At 36.8% G+C, this 26,657-nt stretch overlaps 1 protein-coding gene across 1 annotated transcript in view; it reads left to right on the forward strand.

Moving 5' to 3' along the window:
* The window catches only part of LOC136866725 (uncharacterized), a 270,182-nt gene that overhangs the window by 234,514 nt on the left and 9,011 nt on the right, over window positions 1-26,657 (forward strand). The window contains exons 10-11 of the mRNA XM_068226823.1: window positions 9,444-9,527; window positions 26,544-26,578. Coding sequence (XP_068082924.1) covers window positions 9,444-9,527; window positions 26,544-26,554 — 95 coding nt within the window. The 3' untranslated portion in view covers window positions 26,555-26,578. The remainder of the gene's footprint in view (window positions 1-9,443; window positions 9,528-26,543; window positions 26,579-26,657) is intronic.

Consider the following 26,657-nt stretch of genomic DNA (forward strand, 5'->3'; position numbering starts at 1 on the left):
AACCTGCAACACATTCCCAGTAATACATTTATCTACAAATAACTGCCATCATTGTTGCCATTCAAATGCACTATTTACTCAATGACACCCATTGAGTCTCCATCCACGCTGACCAGTTCACCATACCGATCCCGGTGCTTCAACCAGACAACTTTCTGTTTGATGCCTATAGAACCTCATTTGGCTATGGAATATTTTCCCCACCCCCTGTGATTATTAACTAAGATTAAACCACTCTGCATATTTCTGATATGTCAATGCTACAATCATCTTCCAACGATTAAAGCAACGGGACGCACTTGGTAATATACTTTTTTATATCCTTGCTCACCAAGCTGCTCTCTTGTAAATATGTATATAGACTGTAAATTCTCAACTGTTCAATTGGATAATGTAAATTTACTGTATAGTTACCAACCATTGGCAGTAATTTTTGTTAAAAACATTGACGCCGAGCACTATACCCTTTCCCCCCGGCTGTTATATTGTAAATAATTTTAAAACTTTATAATTTCCTATGAGTGCATCAATTATTCTTCAGAGCACCACTGCTGAACTCTGCTATAATTACCCAGTAATTTTAAGCATTGGTGCTGACTTCTTATTCTTTAAACTTATATTGTTTAACCATCACCATTGTACAAGAGTTTCTCGTACTTAATTTTCCCATTGTAATGTGTATTAATTTGTGCATGTTAAATACTAATCAGGTACCTAATTTTTGCCTTGAGGAGGTAATTTTGACTGATGATGCCCTCAATGAAGGGCGAAACATGTCTCAAGCGGAATTAAGAATAAATTCCTAAATTGTAAAATTTATATGTATTGAATAGGTGACAAAATAAACCATTTAGCATCCTACATTCAGTATCTTCAATACGGACAACAATGATTTTTATCACTTGCCACTGGCAGTGCCAATGCACTATGAGAGACTTTGTCTCATTTTCAAAAATTGATGCCTGCCTGGCCATCAGATGATAAAGATGTTGATTCTCATAGGAAACCTGAAATATTTGCTCTGAGTGAGTAAATTTATAATACCAATATAGTTAGTCCATTATTAGACATTATAAATTTTCCAGCTAACTCATTCCTGGTTACCAGCATTTTGCCCCAGTGTGCTAAGTAGGGCTCATCAGTTGGTAAATAGCACACCTACCAAAACGCATGGCCAGTGCATACCGTAGAGGCCACTGCGTAGGCTACTTGGAACATTTCAAACAGATAGGACCTCAAATGCTCTCGATGCATGGTTGATGGAGATGGCAATGAAGATGACATCATTTGAAATGATGACATGCTGATAGCAGGAAAGTTGGCAACACAAGATGATAATTCAAATGAAAGCAGTGATTAGATTTACTCAGGTTTACTGTGCGGCAGACCTACTGCTCAACTGACAGACACAAATGACTGCCCATTAAATTATTTTCTATCAATATTGCATAATATGATAATAGGATACCCTTATCCCTTTCCTCTACAGGGTTGAGTATGAAGTGAGATGAATTTTCGTAGTGAGTTTTTATGATCGTATGCTCTTTCTGACGACAACCTAATCAGAGAAATTAATGAGATGAAACGAATGACATGATATGAGTAACTAAAACTGATTATATTTACTTTATATGTAGACCTAAAAGTTGTGTTCACCATTTATTGTCTTTTCACATTTGGAAATACTGCCTTCCAACGAAAATAGCCAGTATAACTCAAATACAATCATAAGTTTGTTAAAGAATAGTGTAGAACATTTACATGTATAATTTATAGCTCCTTATAGTCTAGAAGCCATGTGTTCACTGCACAAAATTTGAGGTTATCGCAAATGGACCCCCCCCCCCCTTTTACTTTTTTTTTGCTGTAATATGGAAGAAAAAGGGGTCCATTGTGCGAGTAAATACAGTACTTTGACAGAGAAGTAAAAGGGGTGAGGCCAGTAGGGTGGCCAAGGAATAGATGGATAGACACAATGAAATCGGAGGTCAGCAAAAGGAATGTCAAGTGGGAGGACATAGAGGAACAGAAACTATACTTTGACAGGAAGACGCGGCGAGTGCTTGTACACCACACCCGGAAACTAAAGCTGGAAAATAATAATGATGATGATGATGAACTACCTCTAAGTTAATGTAACATGGTGTTATGCTGGCAATAAAGCATTATTAACAAAAAAAATTTCTAGCAGATATTTTTCTGAATCATCACTTGCCATATTATCCATATAAGGTTCTGGAGGCTTGTCAGTTTTAGTGTCCAATGTTTGAAAACTCTTGTGCTAGTCATGTAGCACTTCAGGAATAATCCCTGATTAGCTTTAGCAGATCATTATTATTTTGCTATACTTATAGCCAAAGGATTTGAATGTGTTCTTATTGGTTGTTTTCAACAAACTGGTGGTCATCACTTTCCATGAACCCTGATTGTTCTCCATTCACTAGAACTTACATTGCAGAACCCAAAGATTTTCGTTTACGTACTTAAATTGGAGCCATTTTACAACATTGCCATTCTCATCCTCGGTTTCATTGTTGTATCATATAGCTTTACTGGTTTTGTTTTTATATACATTTTCGTAGTTACATCAACACTGTTCTGTATAGCTTGTTGTGACAATTTTCTTCCTCTAGTCATTACTCATGTTTGTGAGAAGAACAACATTGCTGAACGACTCAGTTCACGGCATTTAGAGTTTAAAACTTCATCTTGAGTCCGTATTGAACTGAGAATAACAAAGTTTTAAAGGAACTTATTGGTCCACCTTTTTCAATACAAAACAATTTGTTGTTTAGATTAAATTACAACAATTATTTATTCAATACTAGTTTTAATGCTGTTCGGCATCATCTTCAGTCGAACATAGATCATAGAAATGGGCAATCATATAAAAATTACATTTACACAATATAAAATACATTGCATTTAAAATAATTCATTAATAAAATGGCTAGAATATTTATCTTCGTTTCAGCAAGTTCAAGACTTGCGGATTCAATACAATAAGTTAAGAAGACATATCATCTTCATTTCATGTTATAAATACTTTTTATTTGTAAAAGTGATATCATCTTCAACGTCAACATAATAGATCGTATTACAACATTACATTTAAAATAATTCCAGGACTAGAATATTTATCTTCTTTTTAGCAAGTTTAAGACTTGCGGGTCGAATACAAGAAGTTAAGAAGACATATAATGAGTAAATTTCTGCCAAAGTGGGATCTTGAGAGTCCAGGGTTCGACTTTTGTCACACTTAATATCTGATAAAAACAGTTTGATTTTAACACATGTTGCACTTTGTACAGAGTAAGGATAGTAGTTCTGTGAGTAATGAAATCAATCTTGAAGGACACATTAACTTAATACTGCAGCATATCAAATGAGGTGGAAACGTGTTACGAGTGAAGTCCTTAAGACGCTGAAAGAACGATATTTCCCAGTTCAATGCGGGACCTAAAGAATAAAGAGAAAAATGCTATGTATTAGAATGTGCATAAAAGAGGGGCAGAGGAACGGGCAATGTAGAAAATCAAATCATGTAATTATATATTTATATGAGACTCTCCTCATATGGTTGTTGAATGGCCCGAAGTGTGGAGAGAGAGACTGTGCTTTACGACAAGCTCTAATCAAGGTCATGCCGTAGGCCAGGGAAAGTGGGGAGAGGGAGCAGAACCTGAAGGGAGGGGCTGAGGAGTGATTGAGTAAGGGGAATCTGGGGGGCGTTGTGGTGGAAGCGCATAAAGAGAAAATGTGTTGCACATGATGCAAAAGACCGAACTATTGCTTGGAAATTTAATATTTGTAAGAAGTGCTATAAGGAAATTGAAAAGCATCACATATAACAGTTTGGTGAATCACGCTTTTAAGATTCCCATGTCAAAAACTAATTTAAATAAAGAGTTAAACACCATCCGCTCAGTTGCTAAATTCAGTGGTTTTAAAGAGGAGTTCATTGATAATCTACAAATTTAGACACCGCCCCAAAACAACCTTAATTAGAGATAAACCGAGTTATAACACCTTAATGGTTATGAATTTCATGTTTTTGGTCCGTATTGAACTGAGAATAATATATAAGTAATAATAATAACAACGTAAACGTTTCCACCTTTTCAATACTAAAATATATTCACAAAATTATAAATTACACGGTACTAGTTTCGACCCATCTAGGGGTCATCATCAGCCGTATTGGAGCAAAGATCACTTTTGGCGAAATCCTAAGAAAATGTTATTTTAAAGAATAACAAGTGAAATGAGATGTTATTATGGTAATAGTTAATAATACAAGGAATATACATACTAAGAGGTTTTTAAAAATTGTAAAAATTATAATCATGGAAATCAGTAAGTTCTTGTATTGAAATGACATATGTAAAATTATATATGGCTTAGGAAGAGGGCTTAAGGTGGGGCTGAAGGGTGCAGGAGAAAGTGTAATTGTCTTGAAAAAGTACCTTTGATTAAATTTAGGATTGAGTTTAGGTTGGCTGCATTATTGTTTCTGAGGAAAGTGATAAATAGATCGAAGAGTATGTTGGGTTTCTCTGAGATTTCATTGAGATTGTGACTGGCATTAAAGTATTGGTCTAGGTGTATGTAGTAATTTTCCATTATGTTGAGTAAAGGGCCCTTGTTTGCTAATACAATGATGTCCATGTCTTGTTCAATATTGGTGAAATTATGGTTATAATCTTTCATGTGGTGGCCGATGGCTGAAAACCTGTTGTATTTTATTGCGTTAATGTGCTCGTGGTATCTGATAATGAAGTTTCTCCCGGTTTGCCCGATGTAGGTTTTTTTACAGGTGGTACATTTGATCCTATAAACTCCTGATTTTAAAAAACTGCTGGTCTTGTTGATGTGTGAAGTATTGTATAAAACGTTCATGTTCTTATTGTTGGTTTTGAAGGCTATTTTAACGCCTTGTTTCTTAAAGATGTTGGTTAACTTGTAGATATCATTGTTGAACGTGAAGGTGGAAAATGTTAGAGGTTTGGTTATTTCTTTTTTGAGGGTAGTTTTTGGGCGATGTTTGTGTTTATTGATTATCCTTTCTATAAAATGATTGCTGAAGCCGTTGAATTTTGCGATTCCGCAGATTGTGTTGAGTTCGTTTTTTAGATCTTTATTGGACATAGGTATGCTGAAGGCTCGGTGAACTAGGTTGTTGTATGTGGCTCGTTTGTGGGACTGGGGGTGCACTGAATCTTGGCGAATGGTGGAGGCTGTTTGAGTGGGTTTTCTGAAAATTTTATAACTGAAAGAATCTGAGTTTCTAGTGATGGTTAAATCTAGAAAGTTGATTTTTTGATTTGATTCGGATTCTAGTGTGAATTTGATATGAGGATCAATATTGTTGAGTCTTAAGAGGGTGGTGGGTGCGTTAATTGATTTCTCATTCATGATTACAAAGACATCGTCGACATATCTGGCCCAAAAGAGAATGTTTTCGAATTCGTTGTCAATTTTGGTGTATTCGAGGAAGTCCAGGTATATTTCTGCTAAGATACCTGAGGCCGGTGACCCCTTTGCCAAACCATTTTGTTGATATATGACATTGTCAAAAGTGAAGAAGTTATTGTCGATGACAAGTTTTAATGTTGTGATAAAGTCTTGTATCTCTAGTTTGCTTAAGTGGCTGTTTTTGTTTAGATTGTTTATAATTATCGGAATTAATTTTGATACTTGTATGCTTGGGTACATGTTTACAATATCGAGAGAGTGGATGGAGTGATCCGGTTGCAAATTGAACTTGTTTAGTTTTTCTACTAGCTCAGATGTGTTTTTAATAGACTTTTTGGATAAGAATTCACAAAACCGGAATTCCCATCCGGCCAATTATCAACTATAGACCGAGCCCCTTATACAAAATATCACAATTCATCCAATGTTTCTTAAGAAAAAATTATCAATTCTTATCCAAAAAGTCTATTAAAAACACATCTGAGCTAGTAGAAAAACTAAACAAGTTCAATTTGCAACCGGATCACTCCATCCACTCTCTCGATATTGTAAACATGTACCCAAGCATACAAGTATCAAAATTAATTCCGATAATTATAAACAATCTAAACAAAAACAGCCACTTAAGCAAACTAGAGATACAAGACTTTATCACAATATTAAAACTTGTCATCGACAATAACTTCTTCACTTTTGACAATGTCATATATCAACAAAATGGTTTGGCAATGGGGTCACCGGCCTCAGGTATCTTAGCAGAAATATACCTGGACTTCCTCGAATACACCAAAATTGACAACGAATTCGAAAACATTCTCTTTTGGGCCAGATATGTCGACGATGTCTTTGTAATCATGAATGAGAAATCAATTAACGCACCCACCACCCTCTTAAGACTCAACAATATTGATCCTCATATCAAATTCACACTAGAATCCGAATCAAATCAATAAATCAACTTTGTAGATTTAACCATCACTAGAAACTCAGATTCTTTCAGTTATAAAATTTTCAGAAAACCCACTCATACAGCCTCCACCATTCGCCAAGATTCAGTGCACCCCCAGTCCCACAAACGAGCCACATACAACAACCTAGTTCACTGAGCCTTCAGCATACCTATGTCCAATAAAGATCTAAAAAACGAACTCAACACAATCCGCGGAATCGCAAAATTCAACGGCTTCAGCAATCATTTTACAGAAAGGATAATCAATAAACACAAACATCGCCCAAAAACTACCCTCAAAAAAGAAATAACCAAACCTCTAACATTTTCCACCTTCACGTTCAACAATGATATCTACAAGTTAACCAACATCTTTAAGAAACAAGGCGTTGAAATAGCCTTCAAAACCAACAATAAGAACATGAACGTTTTATACAATACTTCACACATCAACAAGACCAGCAGTTTTTTAAAATCAGGAGTTTATAGGATCAAATGTACCACCTGTAAAAAAACCTACATCGGGCAAACCGGGAGAAACTTCATTATCAGATACCACGAGCACATTAACGCAATAAAATACAACAGGTTTTCAGCCATCGGCCACCACATGAAAGATTATAACCATAATTTCACCAATATTGAACAAGACATGGACATCCTTGTATTAGCAAACAAGGGCCCTTTACTCAACATAATGGAAAATTACTACATACACCTAGACCAATACTTTAATGCCAGTCACAATCTCAATGAAATCTCAGAAAAACCCAACATACTCTTCGATCTATTTATCACTTTCCTCAGAAACAATAATGCAGCCAACCTAAACTCAATCCTAAATTTAATCAAAGGTACTTTTCCAAGACAATTACACTTTCTCCCGCACCCTTCAGCCCCACCTTAAGCCCTCTTCCTAAGCCATATATAATTTTACATATGTCATTTCAATACAAGAACTTACTGATTTCCATGATTATAATTTTTACAATTTTTAAAAACCTCTTAGTATGTATATTCCTTGTATTATTAACTATTACCATAATAACATCTCATTTCACTTGTTATTCTTTAAAATAACATTTTCTTAGGATTTCGCCAAAAGTGATCTTTGCTCCAATACGGCTGATGATGACCCCTAGATGGGTCGAAACTAGTACCGTGTAATTTATAATTTTGTGAATATATTTTAGTATTGAAAAGGTGGAAACGTTTACGTTGTTATTATTATTACTTATATATTATAACACCTTTTCAACTTTCATTTTTAATAAAGATATACATATAGGGTCACCAACATTTTTAAAAGACATCACGTCAACATCTCTTTTCAAACTAATAACAGAAGTATGGAGATTTTACATAACTCCACTTCAATAAACAAGTCCAATCCTTTTTCAAAATCAGGTGTCTACAGGTTTTGTTGTAAGAACTGTAACTGTTCATATTTAGGCCAAACTGGACACAGCTTCAAGATTAAATACGCTGGGCAGGTCAGCGCTATAAAGCACAATAGATTTTCTGCTGTGGGCCAACATATCCATGATCTAAAACACTCCTTTAATGGTATAGAGCAGGACATTGAAATATTGGAATCTTTAAGTAAGGGTCCTTTGCTTGATGCTACTGAATATTATTATATAGATTTAGACCAGTATTTTAATTCAGATCTTAGGTTGAACAATATTTCTGAAAAACCTAAAATACTTTTCGATTTCCCTATAGCATTTCTTAAAAATATTAAAATTCCAAGAAATAGTTCAGTCTTTCGCATCATGTGCAACACATTTTCTCGCTATGCGCTTCCACAACAACGCACGTCCCCCCCCCCCAGATTCCCCTTACTCAATCGCTCCTCAGCCCCACCTCTGAGCTTCCCCTCCCTCTCCCCACCTTCCCCGGTCTACAGCACTCCCTTGATCAGAACTTGTCGTAATGCACAGTCTCTCTCCACACTTCATGCCATTCAACAGCCTTCCGAGGTGAGTCTCGTATAAATATATAATTACACGATTTGATTTTTCACGTTGCCCCTTCCCCCGCCCTTCTTTTATGCATGTTCTTATAATTAGAATTTTTCTCTTTATTCTTTAGATCCCGCACTGAACTGGGAAATACCGTTCTTTTAGCGTCTTGTGTACTTCGCTCATAACACTTTTCCACCTCATTTGACATGCTGCAGTAATAAGCTAATGGAACCAGACACAAGCAACTGTTCACAATTGTGTCCTTCAAGATTGATTTCATTACTCACAGAACTACTATCCTTACTCTGTACAAAGTGCAACATGTCTTAAAATCAAACTGTTTTTATCAGATATTAAGTGTGATAAAAGTTGAACCCAGGATTCTCAAGATCCCAGTTTGGCAGAAATTCACTCATTGTCTTCTTAACTTATTGTATTCGACCTGCAAGTCTTAAACTTGTTGAAAAGAAGATATTCTAGTCATTTTATTAATAAATTATTTTAAATGCAATGTTGTAATGTATTTTATATTGTGTAAATGAAATTTTTATATAATTGCCCGTTTTTATGATCTATGTTCGACTGAAGATGACACCAAACAGCGTCGAAACTAGTATCAAATAAAAAATTGTTGTATTTTAATCTAAACAACAAATTGTTTTGTATTGAAAAAGGTGGACCAATAAGTTCCTTCAAAACTTTGTTACAGTTCACTGCTGTATAAATCACAGCTGTGGAGTAAAATCAAACGTATGTTGTTCTTTTCTTGTTTTATTCACTGAAAACTTACTGTATGTAATGGACTTCATTATTTGTGAAAATATCACTGCTTAAAAACTACACGATCTAGACGTTAGTTTGTTTTTCTCTGCAAGGAGCACAATTTCTTCAACTTAGTTCATTAAGAAATCATTTTTGGAATTAATACATTTTTGTTGTAAGCCCACAGTATATATACAGTAAATGGATTCATATATTCTCTCCCCCTAGCAAGTTCGTTTTATGTACCATACTTTTGTAATTTAATTAAGGAATGTTTTTTTCTTTTTTAGGTGAAAAAGTAACAACTAGGTCCCATAACAGGAGTTACAGAAAAAGTGCCCTGTGGTTAGAGAAAGTGGAAAAGTGGAATACAGGTAATTTATATTTTTGGCATGGAAATCTTCATTATTGGGTTCTATAGTGATATATTCAAAATTTTCCATATAGACAATACATGCTTTATTTGGGGGGAAGGTGGTGGTGGTGGTGGTGGTGGTGGTGGTGGTGGTGGTGGTGGTGGTGGTGGTGGTGTTGTTGTTGTTGTTGTTTGAGTCATCAGTCCATAGGCTGGTGTGATGAAGATCTCAAATGCCACCCTATCCTGTGCTAATATTTTCATTTCTATGTAACTGCTCCATCCTACATCTGCTCCGATCTGCTTGTCATATTCACACCTTGGTCTACCCTTACCATTCTTACCACCTACGCTTCCCTAAAAAACCAACTGAACAAATCCTAGGTGTCCTGTCATATCATTCTATCTCTTTTTCTCATCAAATTCTCTCTGTTACCTCATGGTGGTATAGACGCGAGTGAGAGCCTCTCCAGTATTTATCATTGCGAAGGTGTCATAAGACGGTGTTAAGTGTATATCAAGTGTCCATTCAGTGGTGTTTTAACCTGTGCATGTGCAGTGATACTTTAATTGGAAGATGATGTTGTGATTCGTAAGTAATTTGTAAAAGTTTATTGAATTACAATGGGTAACTCACGTAAACAAGTGAAGGCTAAAGCCCGCATCGCTCAGCCCGCGAGCAGGAGTGCCACCCCATTCTCCAATGGCAAGCAAATAAACAGTGACAGCCCACGCTCTCATGTGGCAACTGCTGAAACTACGCGGGAACAAGTGAAGAACATCAACCGTTCTCCAAATTCACAGAACTGTGCTGCCAACATCTTGGCCTCTGATGATCAGTGCACTCCATCGGATACGTTGCGAACCAGCGTAAGCAAGGAGGTTATAGATACTACGATGTCACTAACGTTGGATAACCTCATTAAGAACAGTTCACTCCTCGACGAACTTGTAGACAGAGTAGTCGATAAGGTCATACAGAAACTTAAAGAAAGTATTGATTTTAATACTGATGTAATAATAGAATTAAAATGTGAACTCAGCAGACGAGACTTCAACGGCAGTTAGACGATAGGACAGATGAGTCGGAACAGTTTACGTATATTTGGAGTACCTGAAACTGTAGGGTAAGACACTCGGATCAGTGATCGACCATTCGCAGAGAGTTGGTACCAGAAGTCACAACAAAACCAGGCCCATCATTGTGAAATTTGTTTCATATGCCTATCGAAATGCGGTCTTCAAATCAAAAAGGCTGTTAAAGAATTATACGGGAGGACCTAACTAAAGCCCGTACTGATATTCTCAAATGTGCTGTGAGCCATTTCGGACTAAATTCAGTGGTGTGGACTGTGGATGGTGTTATAATGCTGCACGCTGGTGATGTGAAACATTGAGTAAAGACGGAACGTGACCTCGAGGAACTGAAGAAACGCTACCCAGCTCCACTGAAATGTGGCGGTGAGATAATTTGTATTCCTCTTTTACTGCAAATACTTAGGACGAGAAGTAGAGATGATTCTGGTGAGGCTAACAATTCAAATGTCTCTCTTTTGCAACAATTCTATTTAGTTTAGTATATTATTTAGGCCTATAATTTTTTTATACTTAGAAATATCTGCTAACGCGATGCATTTAATACCAATTTTCTACCCGTTTATTTTTCACTTCACATAATTTCTAAATCCCTAAATTATTTTATATTAGTATAGGCTACTAAAATCATCATACTTCTTTGAACGATCTGCTATTGAACTATTGAACCTTTTGTATTATATTGTACTCATGACAAGTAATGAGTGTGTCTTATCTGATTTACTATACGATGTTAGTGTGAGAAACACAAGAAATCTTAAGGTCATTCATATCAATTCTCAGTCTTGTCGACTCCTCCCATATATCCGAGTTCCGGCTCATTTTTGGCAACAGTTTGTTTGATATTATCGCAGTCAGTGAAACATTTCTTAAACCTTCAGTACCAGATTCTGCCATCTGTCTCGATGGGTATAATATTTTCCGTAACGACAGAATAAACAGAGCCACTGGTGGTGTTGCAGTTTACTTGAAGAACAGCATAAAATGTAGTGTACTTAGTAAATCTCCTGGAGAGTACAGTAAGAAACCTGAGTACATAATCCTTGATATAGCCCTTTCAGACACTAAAATTCTTTTCCCTTGTATATATCGTCCACCAAAAGTAGGGTTCATGGGTACATTCCGGAATGATATGTACTCTCATGTTATGAATTATAAATATATATTTGTTGTGGGCGATGTTAATGCTCGGTTCGGAACTGGGACGTTTGAAAGTGAAAAAATATGTGATGTGCTCAACACTTGTAATCTCGATTGCCTTCCATTCAGTCCAACGTTTCATACTGCCACTTCTAATAGCACTCTCGACATAATCTCATTGAACTGCAGTGAGTTGGTAGTAGAATACGGACAGGAACCAGCTGCTGGTTTTTCTGGTCATGACTTGCTCTATGATGTACTCACCTTATCCACGCCAAAACAAATTCCTAAAACAATTCTTGTTCGAGACTTCAGTAAATTTGACGTGAACAGTTTTTGTGTTGATGCTGAATTACTACCTTGGAATGTGTTTTTTCACTCTATGATAAGCATGCACCCCTAAAAAGAATTATCGTAAAACACCAGTCATCACCATGGTTCAATAAGCATATTAAGGAATTGATAAGTAAATGGGACAGAGCTAGGAAGAAATTTATTAAAACAAAACTTCCAGATGATTACGAGCAATTCAGGATCTTACATAATGAGACAAAACAAGTAATTAGGAACGCTAAAGTGAAGTATACGTACAACGTCTTCTGTAATTGTAATAGCACCTCAGCTTCTTGGCGTGCTGCAAAATCTCTTGGTATTGGATGGTATTGGAGTCAGTCACTCTCTGGATAGCCAGATGCCTGTTACTCCATCTGAATTAAGTGAATATTACATGACATCAGTCTCTAACTCCAACTCTCCGAAAGTATCAGAGACTGCCAAACATTATAGACTTCTCACTCCAAGTAACAGAGATAAATTCTATTTCATGTACGTACACCCTTCACAGGTAGAAAAAGCAGTCAGATCAATTCGAACTAAAGCTAAAGGTCCAGATAATATTCCAATATCCATGATTTCTCTGTGCATGGACATATTTCTTCCTGCCCTTGTGCATTTATTTATCTCTACAGAATGGAGTTTATCCCTCAGAGTGGTAGCATGCCAATGTACGTTCTGTATCAAAAAAGAAAATACCAGTAGGCTGTAGTGATTTTAGGCCTATCAACATCCTCTGTGCACTTCGTAAGGCACTAGAAAAAATTGTTCATGAGCAGATATGTGAATATTTGTCTAAATACAACATTCTAAATCCCTACCAATCTGGTTTCAAGATGGGCCATAGTACTACTACTGCTCTTCTGAAGGTTACAGATAATATACGCGTGGCCACAGATAAGAGGCAGCTTACTATCTTATGTCTCCTTGATTTCTCTAAGGCATTTGACTTTGTTAATCATGAGTTGTTTCTTGCAAAGCTGAAGTCAATTGGCTTCTCCCAGACTGCTCTGTTGTGGTTTGAATCATATCTGTCAAATAGATCGCAAAGAGTCACGTTTTTTGACGGATGATCCTCTAGCTGGGAATCAGTAAACTGTGGCGTACCACAAGGATCAGTCCTTGGTCCTTTATGTTTTCTGTTTATATTAATGGCATATCTGAAGTCTTTAAAAACAGTACCTTTCACATGTATGCTGATGACTTACAAGCTTACTTCCACTTTTGTCCCACTAACACATCTTCTCGTATAATGCATTTTAATACCAATATAAATGGTCTGTTATTGGACATTATAAATTTTTCAGCTAACTCATTCCTGGTTGCTAGCATTTCGCCCCCATGTGCTAGGCTGGGCTCATCAGTTGGTACCTAGCACACCTACCAAGATGCATGGCTAGTGCACACCGTGGACGTCACTGTGTATGCTGATTGCAGCCACCAGCAGTGCCAATGCAGTATGAGAGACTCCGTCTCACTACAAAAAATTGATGCCCGCTCGGCCATAGGGAATCAACATCTATATCACATAATGCATTTTAACCATGACATCTCTCGATTGATCGAATGAAGCGCAAATCATAACCTCCAATTAAATGTCGCTAAGACCCAGCTTATTTGCATAGGTTACATAAAACTCCTGAAAATTGTTGACCTGAAATCCCTCCCAGCAATAAAAATTCTAGAGATAGATATCCACTATAGTGACACCGTTAACAATCTAGGTCTAACTTTTGACAGAACCTTATCCTGGTCTGATCCTACGTCAAATGTAATCCAAAAAGTTGTGTCATCCATGTATATTTTGAAATGTAACGTGTCATGTACACCACCTATCATGCGAAAACTACTTGTTCAAAGTCTTATATTTCCAATAATTGACTATGGTTCAGTCATATGCGACGACTTATCTGAAGCTTCGAACATAAAACTACAGAGGGTACGAAACACATGTGTTTGTTACGTGACAAATGCCAGGCGTAGTGAACACATAACACCCTATTACATACAGCTACAATGGTTGAAACTCCATGAATGTCATGAAATCTCAGTAGCTGTTGCTACGCACAAAATTCTCAAACTGAATTCACCATCCTACCTTTCCTATCTTTATAATGCATTTAAACCTATGGAGTCGGTACATAACAGAGATAATAGGTTTACAAAAACTACCCTTCAAATTCCCCTTCATCATACCACTAAATTTAACAAATCCTTTGTTTGCACTGCATCACGTATCTTTAATGTCTTTAATCTTCACCGTTTCTTCACTGTACCCAACTAAAGCAGACCTTAACATCTATCTTTCTGAAGGAGTACACAAGAGGCTGAGATCGGGCATTCTTTTGTCTAACAATCAAAAATATATGTATTTCGAAGAAAATTGTTTCTCTGCTTTAGCTTGATATATACTTCAGATCCATGTAGTCTAAAATAACAAATGGGCATAATGATTTACTTTCTTATTATATAATGTACGAGGTGCAGCAGTTAAATAACGAGACTGATGTGAAAAATGTGATTCATTGCAAACAAAGGTACAATACACATACTTCAACTTTCTCCCCTCCCTTATCTATACACTGTTGCATACGTGCCTTCCACTGTTCAAAGCAATGCTGTAGGTCATCCTTTGTCACCGTGCGCAACACCTCTTCTCTGCTGTTTTTACTTTTATGTGTTCCACAGACTGAATATGTGTTCCCTTCAATACACTTTTCACTTTTGGGAAGAGATAAAAGTCACATGGAGCAAGATCAGGTGAATACGGAGGATGTTCTAGCACAGGAATGCACTTGTCAGCTAAAAACTGCTTCACAAACCGTTGTGGGCTGGTGCGTTGTCGTGGTGAAGAATCCATGAGCCGTTCTTCCATGCATCTGATCTTTTCTTCCTTACTCTTTCCCTTGGCTTGATTAGGACTTCTTTATAGTATTGCTGATTTACGGTTTGACCCTCAGGAACCCATTCAATCATCAGAACACCCTGAATATCGAAAAAAACGTTCAACATTGCCTTCAGTTTTGATTTGCTCATTTGTGCTTTTTTCATTCTTGGCAGTAAGGGGTCTTCCAGTGCATGAATTGACGTTTTGTTTCCAGGTCAAACTGAAAAATCCATGTTTCGTCACCTGTGATGACATTTGTGAGCAGGTCTGGATCATCTGCGAGTCGTTCCCTGATGTCAGAGCACATGTTCTTCCGATTGTCTTTTTGTTCCTGAGTCAGGTTTTTCGGGACCAATTTTGCACAAACTTTTCTCATGTTTAATTCATCATGCAAAATTTGTCTCACAGTCTCTTTGTTAATGTTTAACATGTCGGCAATTATCCAAATACTCGTCTTTCTGCACAATTTCGTTGACTTTCTGGATGTTTCCTTCACTTCTGACAGTCACAGGTCGTCCGGGACGATCATCATCTTCAACCTCTTCCCGACCTTCAGAAAACCGTTTGTGCCATTCAAACACTCGTGCACGTGACATAGTATTGTCGCCAAACACCTCCTTTAACATTTGAAAACATTCCGTGGGTGATTTCTTTAATTTCACTAGGAATTTCAGGTTAATGCGCTGCTCGAGTTTTATGTCCACCATGATCGCGGCACGACTACACAACAGCGTCCGCTACAACCGTCTCAAAAGCAAACTAAAGCAGGTAGAACGACGAAACGAAGTGTGCTTGCTCAGGAAGGATCGATGTCAACTACATTTCAATAACAACCTCCCACCATGCGACCACGGAGTAAGAGGGGCGCAGTCTCGTTATTTAATTGCCGCACCTCGTATGTTTTAAGTTTACTGGATTTGGTTATCTGTATTTTCATTTTTAAGTTTCATATTTAGTTTAATATTTTAATATTATAAAAATGTAGTTAGTGTGTTCATAAACCTGTATTGTATTATAAGAAGAGGCTATATAAAGGGGCTTTTTAGCCTCAGTGGCATGTTAATCGTAAATAAATTCAAATTCAGCCAAATCGATTTCCTATCACCAATTCCATTCAGTATCTCTTCACTCATAATTCAATCTATCCATCTGACCTTCAGCATTCATCTGTAACACCACATTTCAAAAAACTTCTATTCTCCTTCTTTCTGAGCTAGGTACCATCCATGCTTGACTTCCGTACAATGCCACGCTCCATATGAAAGTTTTCAAATACATCTAATTCCTGTATCGAATGTTTGGCGTGAGCAAGTATAGTTTCTTAACACATTGGTGACGGGCCTCGAGAATTCTCGTAGTTTCTCGGCCGACTGTACACGATGGACCTCGTGTTTCCTTGATCGCTGCTACAATATGGTGATGAAATTATAAGTTTTAAACAGTGTAGTCATGGAATAAATGCAGTTGCTAACAGATACAGATATTTGTATTAAGTTGTGTGCAGACCGGTTATCAGATATACTTACGGCTATCAGGTGTAACTAGAGACAGTGAATTAGTATTTCTAATTATGTGAGTGCTTCTGACAGTGCTTTTGGTCCTTCTTTGTCAAATCGTGGACAACAATCTTGTGCGTTTTAATACAGCATTGCGTGAATTTGAGTGCAACAGTGTAAATTTGTTCTTGCCGGCTTGAGCTGTTCGGTCAACAGGGGGTAATAGCCTCCATTCAGACCAGGTCACCAGTGTGTTAAGAAAGGCCTTCCTTGCTAGTGCTAGTCTGCATTTTATGTCCTTCTTACTTCTGCCATCGTTAGTTATTTTACTACCAAGTAACCATATTTATCTACTTCCTTTAAGACTTAATTTCCTTATCTAATATTTCCTGCATCATCTGCCTTCATTCGACTGCACTCCGTTACTTTTGTTTTGGACTTACATATTTTCATCTTGCGCTCATTCCCCATGAATCTATCCTTACCATTCAACAGTTTCTCCAGATCCTCTGCAGTTTCAGATAAAATAACGTCATTGACAAATCTCAGAGTTTTGATTTCCTCTCCTTGGATTGTAATTCCCTTTCCAAATTACTCTTTGATTTCCTTTACCGCCTATTGTATATAAACCTTGAAAAGGAAGAGGGACAAACGGCAGCCTTGCCTTATTCCTTTCTTGAATGCTGCTTCTTTTTTCATAGCCATCGATCCTTATCACTTTAGACTAATTTTTATATTGTAGATAATTCTTTGTTTTCTGTTTCTGATCTTGATCACCTTCAGAAGCTCAAATAGCTTGGTCCAATCAACATAACCGAATGCCTTTTCTAGATCTACGAACGCCATGTATGTGAGCTTGTCCTTAATTCGGTCCTCTAAGATCAGATTTAAAGTCAGCTTCATGTGTTGCTGCATTTCTTCTGAAGCCAAATTGATCTTCTCCCAACTCAGTTTCAATTTGTTTTTCCATTTTTCTGTAAGTAATACATGTTAAAATTTTGCGGGCATCAGATACTAAATTAATGGTGCGGTAGTTTTCACACTTGTCAGCACCAGCTTTCTTGGGAATAGGTAAAACAGCATTCTGCTGCAAATCAAATGGCACTTCTCCTGTATCATACATCTTACACACTAAATGGAATAACCTCACCATGCTGGTTTCCCCTAAGGCAGTCCGTACTTCAGAGGGAATGTCCATCATTTCCAGGTGCCTTGTTCCTACTTAGATCTCTCAAAACTCTGTTGAATTCTGACTTCAGAATTGGGTCTCTCATTTCATCAGCATCAACAGCCTCTTCTTGTTCCAGAACAATTTCTTCTATGTCTTTACCTTGATACAGTGTTGGATATGTTCCAGCCATCTTTCTGCCTTGTCTTCTCTCCCTAGATCTGGTACTGCATCTGAGCTCTTGATAGTCATACACCTAAGTTTTCCTTTCTCCAAAGGTTTCCTTGATTTTCCTGTATGCAGCATCTATTTTCCTAGGATCATACAACCTTCAACATCCTTGCACTTCTCTTTCAGCTATTCGTTGTTAACTGTCCTGCACTTTCTATCCACTTCATTCTTTAATTGCCTGTAATCTTTTCTGCACTCGTCATATTTGTATTCTTATACTTGCGTCGTTCATCAATTAGGTCTAGTATCTCCTGAGTTATCCATTGATTCTTAGTTGATCTTTCCTTTCTACCTAATCTTTCTTTAGCTGCCCTACTGACCTTATTCTTCACGACTGACCATTCTTTCTCTGTTGTGTTTCCTTCAGCCTTTTCATTTAGTGATTGTGCAACATATTCCTTTAAACAATCCCTAACAGTCTTTTCTTTCAGCTTACGTAGATCTCATCTTTTATTCCTTCCTTTCTTCAATTGCTTCAACTTGTGACATCGAATATGTGAACCTTAACCTACCTTATATATTTCGCCATTTCACTACAATCTCACCGTTAAATTGTGTGCATTCTGTGTGTCCCATAATCTGTTACCCCTCTCGTCTCTCTGACGTGAGTTTTATGTAAAGCCAATAAGCTGTTTTTCTCAAACACTATGCGCGCATATAAGCAGCACACCCAGCATGTACAGTTAGTTCCTGCTGGTTTGGACACTATACTACGTTGCAAGTGACTAATCTCATGTCTTAATCCGTATTGAAATCTGTTATTTGCAATAACAAAGTTTTTATTGTAATCCACCTGTTCAATACATTATAATGTTGTCACATTTGAAATATCATTATTAATAGACAAGTTATTTGTGGGACATGTTTTGCTCCCTTACAGAGCATCATCAGCCAAATCTGAATCTCGAAGAATGGTTATGTTCGCAAATAATGAATCAAGAACCATTGAAAACATTTTTCACAAACTTAAACTTACTCCATTAGAATATCATAAAATACATAATCTTTGGTGACATGCCTTAATAACATGGGCATAGTAGGAGATATACATTAAAATTCCTCATTCTACCACAATCAGATGATATAGATGTTGATTCCCATAGGGATGGCCAAGCAGGCATCAATTTTTGGTAGTGAGACAAAGTCTCTAATTGTGCATTGGCTCTGCCAGTGGCTTCAAGTAGCCTACACAGTGGCCTCCACGGTATGCACTAGCCATGCGTCTTGGTAGGTGTGCTAGGTACCAACTGATGAGCCCAACCTAGCACACAGGGGCGAAATGCTGGCAACTAGGAATGAGTTAGCTGGAAAATTTATAATGTGCAATAAGGGACCATTTATATTGGCATTATAAATGTACTCATTCGGGACAAATATTTCAGATTCCCTATGGGAATCAACATCTATATCAAATAGGGCATAGTCGCTAGGAGCCAGATACGGCGAATATGGAGTCTCACGGAAGAACCATGACTCATCACCAGTGACTAGATGCTCAAAGAACTCCACTGGATCTGCACTGTACTGTTGCACCAACTATTGACATATCTCCACACTTCTGTTTCTGTGCATTAGTGAGGGAATGGGACACCCATTGTGCACACACCTTCTTCATCTTCAAATCCTTGTGGATGATGGTGTGGAGGGTTCCCCTTGATAGACCTATTGCCTTCTCTAGTTCATCAAACGTGATTCGCCGTGCCCAATTATCAAGTCATTGACACATTGTTTAGTTTGCATGCAGTTGCTGGATGCCCAGTGCTTTTTTTTTTTTTTTTTTTTTTTTCCAGCACAGTCCCTGCCATCTCTGAATTCTGATACCCAACGAAATGTGGATCTGCGGCTTGGTCCTGTTTTCCTACATATGGCTACTAACCTCTTGTGGATGTCTGAAGCAGTCGCTTCCTTCAGATAAACCACACTCTCCACCATTGCCCATGCTTGTCTGCTTCCACGTTCTACCCTTTCTCCCTGTTAATATGCCTTGACTAACTTCCTTCAGAGTAGACAAAAGATTCTTCTCAAATGTCGTAAAAAATCAATAAATGATTATTTATATTGGTTAAAATGGTATCACAAAGTCTTCAAATGATAAATGTTTTCACTAATGAAGTCAGAAATAATCACATTATGAATACAGTCACAGTTCAGATATTTAATTTTGCAAAAGTAATATTCCTAGAAAACATTCATTGCCCATATGTATAGATATTCAAGAGTTGGCTGAAAAAAAAACACATTTATACCCTTTGTAATATCCATCTACTTCAAGCAACATCAATTACATCAACCAAATCAATTACATCAACCAAATCTACTAACTGACACGTAATTCTTTTGATGATCCAAGTTTTAGCTGAAATATCCCCATCTCTTCTTTCAAAATCATTTGAAACTCTCTATGATAACTCAGATCTAATCTTATGTCTTCATCCTAACCATAAAATCGTTTTGACGAGCAAAATATACCTATATTACTTCATAAGGAATGTATGCAAAAGTGAGTGACATAATTGTATGAAATACGAAAGTATTTTCCCTTGGTTCTCCAATAAGACATTAATATTTCTTCAAAACTGGACTGTCAAATTGTTTCAATCAAATAAGATGATATGACGACATGTAAACTTCCCGTAAGTTAATAAGACACTATAATTATAACATTTTACTTCAACGAAAACTATCATCATCAATATAGCTTGTCAATTCCCATAATATATTCATGACATCACTTATTCAACATTTCAAGACCCATCATAGTTATTTACTTCAGACATTGAACTGAATATTCACGTATTTCTCTTCTCTCTGGGTTCAACTTTTCAAAATTCAATGTACGAAAAGAATTTGTACCAATGTTCAAAGGTCAAGTACATGTCTTCTCTAGATGAGACATACAAAACAAAGCACGGGACCAATATGGCCATATTAAGTGGTTAAATGGACTGAGAGTTAAAATGAGTATCACCTTATACAACACTAAGTTAAAAATTAAACACCAAGTCTTAAATCACCAAGTAATATTATATTCTTTTGAAATTATAAGGAACTTGAGTCCAAGTTCGAATTTCAGTCTTGCGCCACAACATACGGCGTGATTTAAAAGACCTTTGAATACCTAGTGCATCTTTCTTATGTGATATTGAACTTTCGTCATGTAAGAAAGTTTGTTTTTTCTACGTCTTTTATTTGCTAATGAATTTTTTACCTTGCACCTTTTGAAAAAATTTAAAAGACTTTTGAATACCCAGTACATCTTTCTTATACGATATTGAACTTTCGTTGTGTGAAAAAAACTTATGTTTTCTACCTTTTGAACGACAGGCTGAAGATGACCCTGACTAAGGGTGGAAACCGGTCCCAATTGTGATTGACTTATAATGTAACCTTGCATTAATAAGTTTTCTTGTATTGAATATGTGGAACCACAATATGTTATTAATTTAATTGTAATCTCAGTTCAATACGGATCAAATGAAATTCTTATCATTCAGTGTATAGTGACGTAGTAAGCAAGTACGCAGAGAGAAGGTGATGGGCCTCAGAGGATTAAAAAAAAGTTAGAATAGAGAGAACTAGAATATTAACAGTGCAAATAAATATTTATAATGATCAACAAGAAGGAAAAAAGTACAAAGACAGAAGATGGTATAGGGGCTTCATTCGCCGTCAACATCGTATAGATGGAACGACGTGGAATATGTATGTAATGATCAACAAGAAATCTTTCTATTGATACGATTAGAACACCAATATGAAATAGTGAACAATAAAAATCGTAGGAACAGCCTGAAGTCAAGCGAAAATATACCACATTTACAATATCACATATATAGTGAAAGTACATCCAATAGTAAGTATAAAGTTTGGGCATGACACAGATATAATTACAGAAGTAGTGAAGGAACTCCAAAGAAAGAAGTGAAATGATGCAGTAGAAATGCAAGGAAAGAGGAGGGAAGCTAGGAGGAAGAGATTCTTCGCTGGTAGCTTTATTTTCTGGAGAAATGCAAGTGTTGATGAACCAGTAGATATTGCAAGCATGTAAAATAGGCAATTCATATTAATGTTCTTCTGTTCAGAGTATCGTTGCCATAGTAAGTTAAATTGAAAAAGAATGAAGTTTGCATATAAAATGTTAACACTGACACTGGCTGGCTGAACGAAAATGTACATAAGAAGCCAGATATAAAGAAAGGAAATAAGACCAGACAGGCCAAGGAAAAGTCTAAAGTCCAAATAACATGCACACAGACAATGAACATTAAGCAAATTAAAGTTGTTTTAAAATGAGTTCAACAATGTCACCAAACATTTTACCATTACACACACAATTTTCGTTTTTCAAGTAGACTTTATGTCGCACCAACACAGATAGGTCTTATGGCGATGATAGGATAGGAAAGGGCTAGGAGTGGGTAGGAAGCAGCCGTGACCTAATTAAGGTACACCTGATGTGAAAATGGGAAATCACAGAAAACCGTTTTCAGGGCTTCCGACAGTGGGGTTTGAACCCACTATCTCCCGAATATAAGCTCACAGCCGCATGGCCATAATTGCAGGGCGAACTCACTCAGTGACACACACATACAAAAATAGCAGACTTGACATTCCATCAGCCATTGAACTCCCCATCTAATGGTTTGGACCACATGGCGATGAATAAGTCCATCCTACAGTCCATTTTGCTGATAAATTTATCATAGCAAACTTGGAAAACAGTACAGTTAGTTGGTCACTTCACAAGCACAAATCCGTGAACAACTTTGAAAAACAGAATCATAAATCATCTTGTGATTCCCTTTACGTTTATTAATCTGCACTGGATCTATTGGTGGCAATTGCTGGCCATTATTATTATAATTTTCTATTGTCTTCCAAAGACAAACATGAAAAGTTAATTTTTTTTTAGTCCTTGGCACGATTCATCATACATGTCTACAAATTAAACTTTTCGCTTCCCTAACAGTCGACGGGAAAGAAGCAGCAGATTCACTTGCGAAACACATGAAACGGTACAATATTCACTAAACTTAAGTGGTAACACAAAATTCAAAAGTACTTGGCTGCCGGAAACAAAGGAGACGAGCATGTGTACAAGTAACAGCAGCAAAGGCTCCACACCATAAGACAGACACCTTTTACTTCATTGGCCTGGTCTAGAAAGTGCGTGTAATGCACCTGTTTGGCAGTGAGTGAGTAATTAGGATCTCCAGGAAGTTCTGCACCATGATGTTACCCAGGGGTGGTGAAAATTCTTTGGACTTTGTAAAGGTTTCCTACACCTCCCACTGCAACATTGTATAGTCTTGTCTCCAAATGTCCTTCAGGAGACTGCCTTACCCTCTGTTCCCTACTAGAAATTTTGATTCCACAAACTCACAGGACCACTTGCATGATCCCGATATTATGATTCTGCCAGGAAATAAGAAGCTAGTGTAAGGCAACAATAGGAGTGGGGAGAATGTGCACAAATTGAAAACATACTTAGTTTACATGATCAGAAACTTACATTTTCTTGAATGTTCTTTACTTTTAATAAATGCCATTAACCAAGTCGGGTGTGCACTTGCAATTAAGCGAATGAGTAGGAACCATAATGCAACATAAGTTTAAAGCTTTTTAGTCTGTCAGAAACACTAATTATAACACTATAACATACTTGTAAAATAATTACACACTATTAAACAAATAATGATATGTTTCATTCTACAAGAACATCCTCTGATTCCAGTATATCACTTTAAATTATATATATAATATTGTTTATGTTCTGTAAACTTGTCAAAGAGTTTGTGATATGAACAAGTTGGTGTGCTTTCTTTCAATAATAAAATATATAGACTAGCTATTTAAATTCAAGACTAGTTTCTTAAATCCACTTGGGCAACAAAAGATAGTATCAGAATATAAAGTTTAATCACACACATGTATATTTAAGAACAAATTAAATAATACAATAGATACTATAAAGATAATTTTAACTCTTATATGGATGAGGAAATTACCTGAACAGTAATACTGACATAAAACTGAATTCACCTACAGCATCTGCTTTTCAAATATCCCTAATCATGTTAATATCAAAAAGGGAGGACATATCATATTGAAAATAGAGTGACTGGTGGTTCACAATGTAGACTAAAAACCAGATATCAACAGATGTGGAAGTAATGAATGTCAAATGTTAATAATATTTAATTACTTAAAGAAGATATGGCTGGAAGAGGAAGTACTTGCACCATATATTGTTGCAATAATTACAGACAGCACAGTGCATCAGAGTCTTTCTACAGATTTCCAAAAAATAAATATGTCGAAATATTGTGTAAACATATAGAAATCTAACCTAACTTCAGTGTATGTAGAATACCAGTACTTGATTTTATAGCAATAGAAAATGATGTACTAATTGATATTACTGATTTTATTAGATGCAAGCAGTGGGTTATTCAGAGCAGACGAGCAGATCTGGATGATACATTCTAAAGAGATGGACCAAATATTTGAACAAAAGTTATGTTGTACAGATCATTTTGTACAGAAAGTCATGTGATTTCATATTTATGTGCATTTGGTTGTACATACTATAGTATTTATATAATTATGCTATGTGCATAGTTGTCAGTACATATGGTTGCATATCTTATAGTTGTATGTAAATTGTTACAGCAATTTGTCATGTCTAAACTTTAATTTTTGGAAAATAACATGTGTGCAGCAGGCTAGTTATTTTTGAATGTATACAATTGTCAGTTTTCATGCCTTATCTGAAAATTGCAGACAGTATCACATGTAAGTCTAAGTAGGCCTAAAATTGACATTACTTGCCATGCCTTATCTCCTGACTAATAAAGCATTATAACCCCCAACCAAACATTTTGTTCTTGAAAACCTGTTCCATAATTCATTTAAAACTTCAGACCAATACGTTTTTGTATACAAGTGAAATTTCAAGATCTCTGGTCATAGAAGTCAACAGGATCAGCTGACAGCTGTTAGTTGTCATAACTGCAAGCCGCTAGATAGTGCTAGTTGCACTGTTTCGTCAGAAAGCTATGCATATTGGAGAGAGTTGCCACTATTATCTTTGTAACCTGTTTGACGAAAGTATAGTTTGCTGTAAACTTAAATCTTTCTTTGTATGTCTTCTTAACATTGAATATGGAACTCCTAATTCCAGAGGTGGTTGTAGGGTGAAGGAGGCAGTTAATATTTTGGTTTGGCAATGTTGTTAAGACTGGAAAATTTCACGAGTTTTAGAAAGTATCGACTGCTTTTGGTGATCCTTTAAACATGAGAGTTATTTTCTGCTGCTGTTTTTAATCATATTTGAATTTTGCGAAGGTCATTCAAATATAAACTGGAACTTTGTTCATTTGACTCGCATAGTGAAGTAAGAAGTGCGTTGCGCCAGGGAATTGGTTGTGGGAGAATGGAGAGGGGATAGCCATGCACACGGCCTACACACTCGTGTCCACCATTTCAGTATCGCTATGAGTGAACACAAAGTACCATTGTCTGTTGTGCAACATATTATTTGTTTTCTCACCAACAAAGGTTTGAAATCAGTAACATTTCGTGAAGAGATTCCAAGCACAGTTCAGTGATACTACTCTGAGTTATACCCAAGTGTTCAATTTGGCCCAGAAGTTTGAAAATGGTTGTGATAATGTGGAAAATCAAAGCCATAAACAGCGTTCAGCGGCCAGCATCAATTAAGACAATATTTGAGGCATGTGTGAGCTTGTGGAAGGCGGTTGCCGTTTCCGTTTGCCGAGAGGCATCAGAGGTGGGGATTAATGTTGAAAATGTCCATACCATTGTATCTGACACACATGGATACAAAAAAAAAATCAGCAAGGTGAGTTCCACATCTTCTCACTGAGGCAGAAAAGAATGTGGGGAAAGACATCTGTCAATGACTTCTGAATCGCTTTGAATAACTTTTTTTATCGTGACCTGCAATGAAACTTAGGACCATTACTATACCCCAGAGAACAAGAGAACGAATATGGAGTGAAGGAAAGTTGGAGAGGGGGCACTGATCAAGGCCAAGACTAGACTGTCAACTGGGAAGGTTTTGGCAACTCAGTAGGTGTATTGCTGATTGACTACCTGCATGGGCGAAGGACAGTGAATGTGTCCTATTACTGCAAGCTGCTGGATGATGCCAAGGCTGCTTATTGCAACGAACAGTGCTCCGATGTCCTCCTGCAAGACAACGCATAGCTGCATACAGCAGCTCTAACTCGTGAAAAACTCGCTAAGTTACACTGGTAACCACTTGAACCCCCACCTTATAGTCCAGACATATCCCCATGTGACTGCTATATGTTTGGTCCACTGAAGGACGCATTAAGAGGGCAACTACAGTATTTGAATATGATGCTACGGTCAAACAGTACGTGTGCAGTTGACTACTGGGGCAGCCATCTTATTTTTACCATGAATGGATCGGAAAGCTTCCTGTCCGATGGAGAAATTTATTTCTGCTGATGGAAACTATGTAGAAAAATAAGGCACTCCATTTGTATTGGAGTGTATCACCAATAAGGCTGTGTTACGATATTCCGGTTTATATTTGTATGATCCTCGTATTTTATGTTTGTTGATATGAAAACATTTTATTACTTTTTAATTATTAAATTATTTTTGTTTATTTATTGTTTTAATTTCTTTCAGAATTGTATTGAGAACCCAGAGACAAATTTGAACAGGTTAGTACATCCATGGCAAGTTGTGCCACTTTTCCTTTTTAGCTCAGATTAAGAGAACTTCGAATTAAAAAATGTGTAG

This window comes from Anabrus simplex, chromosome 3 (genome assembly GCF_040414725.1).
Source record: "Anabrus simplex isolate iqAnaSimp1 chromosome 3, ASM4041472v1, whole genome shotgun sequence".
Taxonomy (NCBI): domain Eukaryota; kingdom Metazoa; phylum Arthropoda; class Insecta; order Orthoptera; family Tettigoniidae; genus Anabrus; species Anabrus simplex.